Source organism: Vigna radiata, chromosome 6, assembly GCF_000741045.1.
Source record: "Vigna radiata var. radiata cultivar VC1973A chromosome 6, Vradiata_ver6, whole genome shotgun sequence".
Lineage (NCBI taxonomy): Eukaryota > Viridiplantae > Streptophyta > Magnoliopsida > Fabales > Fabaceae > Vigna > Vigna radiata.
In genome coordinates, this window is record NC_028356.1 from 23,389,353 (window position 1) to 23,399,942 (window position 10,590).

At 36.9% G+C, this 10,590-nt stretch overlaps 1 protein-coding gene across 1 annotated transcript; it reads right to left on the reverse strand.

The window, feature by feature from the left end:
* Positions 1-7,503: 7,503 nt before the first annotated feature.
* On the reverse strand, positions 7,504-8,541 carry LOC106763585. Its single transcript, XM_014647757.1, has 2 exons — positions 8,103-8,541; positions 7,504-8,009 (listed from the first exon to the last, which is right to left on the reverse strand). The coding sequence occupies exons 1-2, from the start codon at positions 8,539-8,541 to the stop codon at positions 7,504-7,506; spliced, it is 945 nt and encodes a 314-aa protein (XP_014503243.1).
* Positions 8,542-10,590: the final 2,049 nt, after the last annotated feature.

A 10,590-nucleotide genomic window follows, 5' to 3' on the forward strand; every position in this document is an offset into this window, starting at 1 on the left:
CAAGAGTCACCTTCTTAGCTTGATTTCCATTGCAACTTTCTTCCACTCTAGGAAGCCTTCTGAGTTGTGAGTCATCTCTCCAAGCTAGCCTCCACCTTCCCTCACCATAAACACCTTCTATTCCGCTGCAAGTCACTCCAAANTACCCAGCCAAAACTGCTCCAGCAGANCTCCAGATNTGCCTCTGCTGCCGGTTACTGTTCTATTGGTTCCAGCAGCCTTCCAAGCCTCATTTCATCTCCAATCTCACGGCACCCCTTCCTCACATCCCCCTGGTATAAGACACCGTAACTTGATTAATTCTTAAATGCATATCCAAAAAATCTTGTGGGGCTATACAATGCATATACGGCTGAAAGGCCATCAAAGCAAACAAACCAAATTGTCAATTGGTCCTAGCAATGTGAAAAACAAAAACCCCCCTATCAACTGGTCCTAACAATATCAAAAGCAAAAAATCCCCCCCCCCCCAACGAAGAAAAATCATCATTGGTCATCTCCTACGCCATCATCATCACCGGCATCTTCGTCGTGGTTGGCATTTTCCTCGCCGGCATCTTCCTCACCAGCATCCTCTTCTACTGGATCCTCTTCCCCATCCGAAACGGGAACCAAAATCATCTTCCCCTCATAGACATCTTGGGCGATGTCAAAACCGGCGGAAAGAGGGTCCGCTCCTAACAGGTAAGCAGCCTGCCGGACGGCCTTGTTGAAGCCCTCCTCATGTTCAATTTGAACATTCTCATTCAAGAGCTTAATGGTTTTATTGGCTTTGAGTAGCTCCCCTTCCAGCCGGCCATTTTCCTTGTGCAAGTCGGCCTATTCCCCTTCTTGTTCTTTTGCCTTCTTCCCCACCTGCTGTAGATCCAACTTCAGCCGGTTGGTCTCGTTCGCCCCTTCATCACACTTCGCCTGAAGATCTTTCAGCTTCTGTGTGAGAGTCGCGACTTCGACGCAAACGCCCTTCAACTTCTTCGACAAGCCAGCTTGGGCTGCCTCGCACTTAGAGTGTTCGAGGGAAAGTGCCTCCAGATTTGCCTTAGTTTCCTCAGCGGCTTTCTTCTCCGCCGCCAACTCCTTCTGAACCTCTTCAGGCCCGCGACGGTCGACGAAGTTCTCAAGGTACCACATCAGCATGGCGTCGCGAGTGGTAAATTCTCATGAGGCCTTGATAACCTCCCTCTCGGACAGATGCTCAACCACCGTCCGTTTAGTGGAGCTCATGCGAGTCGCTCACACCAAAGAATGGATCGAGCAAACCACCCGGAAGGGGATGGGGAGAGTTTTCTCGCTTGCTCTTCTTGGAAGACAATTTTTCTCCGTCCTTAGATCTTCTTTTCTTCTTGGAAGAACGAGAGAGGTTGGTCGGTGCTTGCGTAGAGGCGGCTACAGCGGCGCCTGAAGATTCTACGTTCACCGCCAAAGGAGGAACAATTAGCATAGGGAATTCCCCACGGGCGGCTTCGTTTGAGGTTGGGTTGCAGGTGCTTCCCAGTTAGAAGCGGACAGTCGTGGATCCCTCTTTCGCGAAGGGGGGACATAACTGGTCTTGCGGGGAGCTGGGAAGGACATGGCACCTGCAAATAAAACAAAAATTTAGCTAAGTTAATATCAAAGAAACAAGCGGACGAATACTAATATCGTACCGAACGCCGCATTAGTAAAATCCTCATGGCAAAGGCAATTGACCAGTTGACGGGCGTGAAGACGGCGGGGAAGGTCATTGATGGTCTTAACTGCCTCGACTTCAACGAGGGTCATGTCATCGGTGGACACAGGGCTTATTCTGACGGGGTCCTTTGTCCAATAATAAGGGAACAAAGCTTCACCCACAGCATCGCGGAATTGGTTGCGACCGCCTTCTTTTATTATTATTTTGAAATACCTAGTCTTGAAATCCTTGAAAGACTCGGAATAAGGTATGAAAAAGAACCAATCTTAGACGAACGTTAGCGATACCCAGCCCCGTTTCACGAGTGGCTGGACGTGGTAATAGTGGAAAAATACATAGACGGACGACACGATCGCTAAGGCCGAACACATCACTATGAACGACTGAATGCAGGCCCACCCGTTCGGGTGTAATTGTTAAGGGGCAACGTTCATCTTTTGTAGGACGGCCGCTTGGAAGCGTGTGAAGGGCACGCACACGAACATCCGGTTGAATATATACGTATATACAAAGAAAAAATCTTTGCTGCTTGTCCCCTTCCCATGGAAGACCCGTTCGTTGGGGTAACTCATGCTCAAACGGATCAACTGAGCGTTTGCCTCATCTCGAGCCAAGAATAATTGGTTGGCCCACTCCAGGAGGTCATGCCGACTCTTGTACTTGGACTCATAGGACCCCACGTAATGCAAAGCCCACTCGTAACCACCGATGGCCGACCACCGACCGACAGGTTCCGCCCTCATGGCATCCACTTCGACCCCGCCTTCTAAAAGAAACAGGGATGTCCCGTGTACTATCCGGTCACCGCTGGGCTCCGAAGACCTAAGGAGCCCCTGCCGTCTCCGCCCATTGAACCAGTAGAAGAGGATAATGGAACGGTAGCCATTTATTTACCTGAGTTTATCGTAACCGAACGACTACAGTAAAAAGGAAGAAGAATAAGGTGAAAATGACGCATTGCTCACTTCTATTTATAGCAAAAATTTTCGAAACTGCCAACGTATCCCCACCATTGAACAAAAGCATGAAGAAGGACCCGGGTTGAAAGAACTCTTCCGCTACCTGAGAACAAACAACTACAGGCATCTGACACATGTCTTCCCGCCTAAAAATTCAAACTTCAGGCACACGAAATGTCTCAACTCTCTTTTTGAAACCCCACAACAAGTGTTTGTCTAGGGCTTGGGGAGCCTGGTGTACCGGGATCCGCCGGATGGCCAGTCCCCAAGAATGCAGAAAACCGCACGGTCAAATCGGATGAAATGCAACGAGATTAAGGTAAAATGAGTTTAGTTAGCAAAGATGAGGTTTAAAATTATTGGACTGTGATTGGCCGTGATTAGGAACACCTTAATCCTAAGCCCATAGCCAACACTACATATAGAAGTCAAAGGTACAAAGTAAGTGGATTCATTTTATTGCACATTTAATAGTGCATTCTGATTATTGAACGAATTTCTGAACTAACTTTAGTATCAGAGGACTTGTGACAAGTACCTTCTCGAACGGACTTGGACGAAAAAGATGGTCGGTGAAGAGAAAAAATTGTGGAAGGATTAGGTGATTCTACCTCACACCTCAACAAGAATGTTTCTTTTGAAGAAGATAGATAAAATGTCACTTTAAATAAAATAAAAAAATTCCAAGTCAATTGAGAAAAATAAAAATTAACCAATTAATTAGAGTAGATTCATCTCTCACGTGTCCAAATTACGAACATGATTACGATGATGGCAGTCGAAAAACAATAGAATTCAATTCTCCAATTTGAACACGATTTTTTGCTTAAAAGAAAATATTTTCATAATTATTAAAATATTATTTTGAAAATATAAGTATAACTTATTAAAGTAAATTGATTCACATTATTTAAAATTTGTAATATTATATATAATTAAAAATTATTAAATTAATTTATTAGATTAAATAAAATTTCAAAATTAATTATATTTATTAAATTACGGTGGTGACGTTAAGAAAATTAATAGATGTAAAATATTAATGTTAAATTTTAATTCAATAGTTTAAATTATTAATGGTAAAATAATATTTTTATTATTATTAATCTTATAATATAAATAAATAATTATTATCAATTAAATTTTATTATTGTTAATAAAGAAAAGGAAAGATAATTTGTTTTCTTTCTATATTCTATCTAAATTTTTTCATGAAAACATCGTGTTTTAGAATCTGCTGAGACCACTCATGCAGAAGTAATTTTTTTATAACAATGTTTTGCCTCGATTATAAAAAAAAAAAAGAGTTACAATATCTCATAATAGAAAAAAGAGCATATATTATATCGGTTCAAATTAGAAGGGATGTAAAATCTACTCCGAAGTCTCCTGTTATATTGGTTGGAATGTGACCCTATTTGATATTAATGTTTGGCTATTGGATCTAAGGGTGTTTCTTTCTGTACACTCCTTTTTTCTTCCTGCAATCCCTAAATTTACATATCTCCATTTCCCCTTAACAATTTATAATAAAATATGAGAAATGAACCTTCAGGTCATCTTCTTCATTCAACCGATGGAGGTAGTTTTAAGGAAGTTCTGGATTGTGTAATTATAATATATTATTGGATTCGAAAATATGTTTCAGATTAAATATTCTACAAATTTTTTGTGTATATATTCTAAATTCATCAATTTGAAATATATTTTGAGAGACACATTTCAGATAAAATATTTGAGAAAACAAAAGTATTATTTGAAATATAATTCGAGATTCGAAAATATATTTTAAATTGTTGGCAGAAAGTATTCTCTTCCTAAACGTGTAATACAGAGAGCATTAAGAGCATGTTAAAATTGATAAAAAAGGTTTACTAGCTGATGGTTTAAAATGAAATATTATCAAAGCAGCTTTAAAGGTTTAATTTATTCAAGAAAGTATATGGCTTTATATAGCCAATACAATAACTAATTAAAAAAAGAAGTATACCACGTAAACAGAGCATAACTGTACGTGGTTGTACAAATTTGAACGTGTCTAGTTTTATGGAACAGACAAACTAAACATCCTATTTTTAAGGGATAAGATATATTAATAAATAACTAAAAATATTGAATTGAAACGTGGCTGACATTCCTCCCTTAAACTGAACTGTTATTTTAGCAAATACAGTCAGTTTATTTCCTCAATATGGCATATACCAAGTCTTTCTCTTAACTGCATAAATGCTTCCAGCTTCAAGGCCTTGGTCATGATGTCAGCTAGTTGATCTTTAGTTCCACAGTATACTAATTCAACTTCTCCTTGATTTGTCAACTCTTGAAGAAAATGAAATCGAACATGGATATGCTTACTTCGATCATGCATAACTGGATTCTTTGAGAGTTTAATTGTTGAGCTGTTATCACAATAAATGATACATTTATTTTGCTTAATCCCCAAATTCTCAAGTACATGCTTCATCCAAATACTCTGAGTAGCACAAGCTGATGCAGAGATATATTCAGCTTCGGTGGTGGACAGTGATACCACAGGTTGCTTCTTAAAACTCCAAGCAACTAATCCATTTGACATCTTAAAAACATACCCTGAAGTACTCTTTCTGTCATCACATTTTCCAGCATAGTCACTATCACATAGTGCTACCAATGTCTCTCTTCCTTCTCTTTTGTAAAACAAACCTAGTTCAGTAGTTCCTCTCAAATAGCGTAGGACCCTTTTTATTGCTTGTTGATGCATAACTGTTGGTGCTTTCATGAAACGAGCCATTAAACTTACACTATACATTAAGTTTGGCCTAGTGACAGTTAAATACATAAGGCTTCCCACCATTTGCTTATATGTAGTAGCATCAACCTTCAATCCACCATCATCCTTTGTGAGCTTACACCTTGGAACAATTGGATTTTTAACAGCTGAACAGTTTTGGAAACCAAATCTTTCAAGTATTTGGTTAGCATATTTTCTCTGGCAAATAAAAATGCCATTTGAAGTATGTGTGACTTCCACACCAAGAAAATATCTCATCTTACCCAAATCGGTCATCTCAAATTCCTTTTTCATTGAGTTTCTGAATTCTTGGAACATTTTTTCACTATTTCCTGTAAAGATAAGGTCATCTACATGCAGGTTCACAATAAGAATGTTTACTGTTCCTTCTTTCTTTGTAAATAACGTGTGATCACTCGTGCTTCTTTCAAAACCTTCCTTGAGGAAGTATGATTCTATCTTGCTGAACCATGCTCTAGGTGCCTGTCTCAACCCATAGAGAGCTTTCTTCAATTTATACACCTTGTCTTCTTCACTAATTACCTCATATCCCTTTGGTTGTTCCACATACACATCTTCTGCTAACTCTCCGTGTAGGAATGCGCTTTTGACATCTAGTTGGTAAACTATCCAACCTCGACTGGATGCAATGGATAAAGTCAATCGAATGGTATCCCATCTTGGCACAGGTGCAAATACTTCGGTGTAATCAATTCCAGCTTTTTTAGCATACCCTTTTGTTACAAGACGAGCCTTATATTTGTCTACTTTTCCTTTTTCATTTATCTTGGTCTTAAACACCCACTTAACACCAATTTTCTTTGCTCCTGTCGGTAAGGTTGTTAGTTCCCACGTTCCATTTTTGTTGATCGCTGCAATCTCATTCTCCATTGCATCCCTCCATATCTGACTTTTGGTTGCTTCCTCAAAGGTGGTGGGATCAATTGAATCATATGATGTGAACATGGCAAGTTGCTGTATCTCTTGAATGAGTTGTTCCACTTCTTGTGTCATTTCTTCTTCATCTTCTTCTTTTGACAGTCCAGCTCTAGATTCATAGTCCCTCATCCATACTGGTGGTTGTCTTCTTCTTTCTGGGAGTTTGGTTCTTTCCTCTTCTGTACTTTCTTCTACATTCTCATTATCTTCTTGATTTGTTACTGCTAAATCTTTATTTCCTTTATTTTCTTCCTCTTCTCCACACTTTATTTGAAGAGAATTAGCTTATTTTGTCTTCTTCCAGTCCCACTTTTCCATTTCATCAAAAACTACATCTTGGCTAATAATAATCCTCTTTGTTTCTGGATCATACATTCGAAAAGCTTTAGACTCTTTACTGACTCCCATATATACACACTTGATGCTTTTCTCATCTAGCTTCTTCCTTGTCACATCAGGAATGTGAACATAACCTATGCATCCAAACACCTTGAGATGGTGACTGAAGGTTTTCTCTCTTTCCAAGCTTCTTCAGGTGTCATGTTTGGTAGGATTGAGGTTGGGCATCTATTCAATATATGAGTGGCCAGGTTTGCTGCTTCAGGCCAATATTGCTTTGGAACATCTCGTGCTGTGAGCATACATCTCACCATGTTCATCAAGGTTTGATTTCTTCTTTCTGCCACTCCATTATGTTGTGGTGAGTAAGGTGCAGGGAGTTGTCTTGTGATTCCATTATTGCTACAATAGTCACTGAATTCTGATGAGTTGAACTCTCCTCCTCTATCAGTGCACAAACAGGTTATGTTGCATCCTGTTGCTTTTTCAATCAATGATTTAAACCTTTTGAAAGTATCAAAGGCTTCATACTTGGCATGTAAGAAATAGGACCACATTTTTCGACTATAATCATCTATAAAGGTGAGGATATACCTTTTATGACTGTGAGATTCAGGAGTAATTGGACCACATATATCTGAATGAATGAGTTGTAGAGGTCTGGAAGCTCTCCAAGTGCTTTTCTGTGGAAAAAAAAGTCGTTGTTGTTTTCTAGTCATGCATATGGTGCACAACTTCGGTTGATTCTTCAATATTGGCAGGCCTTGAACCATCTTCCTATATGCAAGAGTCCGTAGTCCTTTCATGTTTAGGTGACCAAACCTCTAATGCCACAGGCTTGTAATATTTTCAGAGGTTACATTTAAACATGCTGCCTTTGATATATTAGTATCAACAATAGCAATAGATGCCATAAGCACAAACATACGATTTTCAGATATCATAGTTCGTATAATCAGACCTTCAGTATCATGATAAATACTACAACATCCATTCTTAATTAGTATAGACAAATTTCGTTCTTGAAGTTGACCAATGCTAAGCAAATTTGTTTTAAGATCAGGAATGTAAAATACCTCTATGAAGGTCACAATTTGTCCTTCTAATTTCATTCGAACATTGCCTTTTCCCATGACATTCAATTTGAAGTCATTTCCTAGTTTAACACTATGTCTGAATGATTGGTCAAGTTCAATGAACCATTTCTTGTCTCCACTCATGTGATTGCTACATCCAGAGTCCAAAAACCACATTTCATCTCGTTTGACTCCTTGCATTTCCACATATGACATAAGTAACATCTCCTTTCCTTCATCCAACTCTGTGTGTTCTGCATAATTGGCATATGTGGGACATTCATATTGGAAATGTCCCAACTTGTGACATCGATAACACTAAACTGTAGATTTTTCAAAAGCTCTACCTCTGCCTCTTCCTTTGCCTCTGTATCCGCCCCGTCCTCTGCCTCTATTACTGAGATGTTCAGTAACTTGTGGAGCATAATAGTCTCCTGTGACTTTCAATGCTTGTTTAGTTATTTCCTGTCTTTTTATATTGTGTTCATGTATAAGTAATGAACTCTGCAACTCATTTATCGTCATTTCATTGATGTCCTTGGATTCTTCGATTGAGCATACAATGTAATTATATTTGTCAAATAATGTACGCAAAATCTTTTCAACAATATGTCCATCCTCCATGGTCTCTCCTGCTCCTCTCATGTCATTTGTAATGATCATGACTCTAGAAATGTAATCATTCACACATTCACCATTTTGCATTTCTAGAATTTCAAACTCCCTTCGAAGTCGTTGAAGTTGAGCACGTTTAACTCGAGCATTCCCTTGATACTTTTGCTTCATTGAATCCCAAAGTGCTTTGGAGGTAGCTTTGTTGGTGATGGTTTTCAAAATATTCTTGTTAGTGGATTGAAAGAGATAGTTCTTTGCTCGTAGGTCGTTCAATTTCGGCTCTTCCAGAGTTTTACGTTCTACTCCTGTGAGTGACTCCAGTATTTTGGGTTCTTCATAGCCTTGCTCCACCACACTCTAATATTCCTTGGATCTCAGCAAATCTTCCATTAGCATGGACCAGTGATCATAGTCTCCATCAAACTTTGGAATGTTGAGAAAACTGTTGTCGTCAACCATTTGTTTCTGCTTACCCTTTTTCTCTTGTGTTTTTCTAATATATGTATCAGGCCCGTGTGTGGGCTCTGATACCAGTGTTTAAAATGAAATATTATCAAAGCACAATTGTAGCTTTAAAAGCTTAATTTATTTAAGGAAGTAAATGACTTTATATAGCCAATACAGTAACTAATTAAAAGAAAAGGTATACCACGTAAGCAGAGCATAACTGTATGTGGTTGCACAGATTTGAACGTGCCTAGTTTTATGGAACAGAAAAACTAAACATCCTATTTCTAAGGAATAAGATTTATTAATAAATAACTAAAAATATTGAATTGAAACATGGCTGACACTGATTTGATAGAAAAGCATTATACATTTGTTAAACAAGTGCTTCTCCTCTTTCGATCACTATGTTTTGCGACTTCTGGAAAACGCTCTCAGCTTCAACAGCCATCGCTCGGAGCTCGACGTCAGAGATCCCTTGGCATCGGATGCGAAACGCACCAAACTCCCTGACAGACCGCAACATCAAATTGACGAACCCAGTGACACCGTGTTAATAATTAAGTTATCTCGACTTTTGTTTTGTATTTAAATTGTTTTAGTTTTCTGATTTCATAAATCTAAGTCATTTTGACCCTTTCTACATAGATAAAAGATGTTAAAATTTAGTTATTTATTTTTAGGTAACTATCCAAGTTTCAACAATGTTGGAGGAAGTGTTTTTGTTTTTTCAAATTTCTTTAAATTGTTGTAATTATTTTTACAATTTGTAAATAAAAAGTATTACTTCAGTTTTAAAAAAAATTTATTTACCTGTTTCAGTTAACAATTTGGTATTATAATTTCATAATAAGTTGAGTGATACAGTAAGAATTTTAAATTAAACATTAGGTAGAGAGTGAGTGAAACAATAGCCAATTATTTTTCTTTTTGAAATATCATTCAAAAGAATGACTAATTTAACAATAATCTTTTTTCCTTCAAATGTTTTGTCCAAACAAAGTAAACCTTATTTTGGGTTTTTCAAATTTAGCATTTTGGTCATTACTTATTTGTTTACATACGTGTTATTTTTTTATCATAGTAATATTTAGATTCAATATATAGTTTTATTAATAAATAATGTATTAAATATTATTAGATAATTTAATATATGAAATAAATTTTATTTTCTTTATTCAATTGAATCTGTTCATTTTGGATGGAATGATAATATAGAAAAATTGATTGTAAATTGATTAGATATTAAATGTGAGCATGATTTTTTTTTTAAAAAAAACAAATTTTTATGAAGTACATGAAAATATATGTCATAATAGGTTTGTAAAACATGTATTATAACAAGTGAACAATTAACTGTCACAATACATGAGAGATATTATGACAAGTGGAAATAATTACGTCATAAAATCTCACATATTATAAAAGATGAATTGAACTATGTCATAATAGATTGGTTATATTATCGAACTTATTATGACATATTTTTTCATTATGTCATAAAATACGTAGATCTATTATGACTATCATATAAAGTTACCTATCATAATAAATAAATTTTAACCATCATAAAAATAATTCTACACTAGTGTTAGACAAATTAGTATGTGAATTTATGTAGTAACAATTATGTTAAATATTTATTTTTTTCATTGATAATAGTGAAATCTTTATTACCTTTTTCTCCATTTTATCACTCTCTTATGAATTGATATCCAATTCCATTTTTGTTCTAGTTGTTTCAAACAATGAAAGATTAAGATTTGTAATAAT

Excerpts from the sequence above, each read along its gene's own strand:
- LOC106763585 (XM_014647757.1), bottom strand. The coding sequence starts at position 8,541 with ATGAAGCAAAAGTATCAAGGGAATGCTCGAGTTAAACGTGCTCAACTT. Across the intron at positions 8,010-8,102 it reads AGGCAAAGGAAGAGGCAGAG|AACACACAGAGTTGGATGAA; the intron begins GTAGAGCTTTTG and ends CCAATTATGCAG.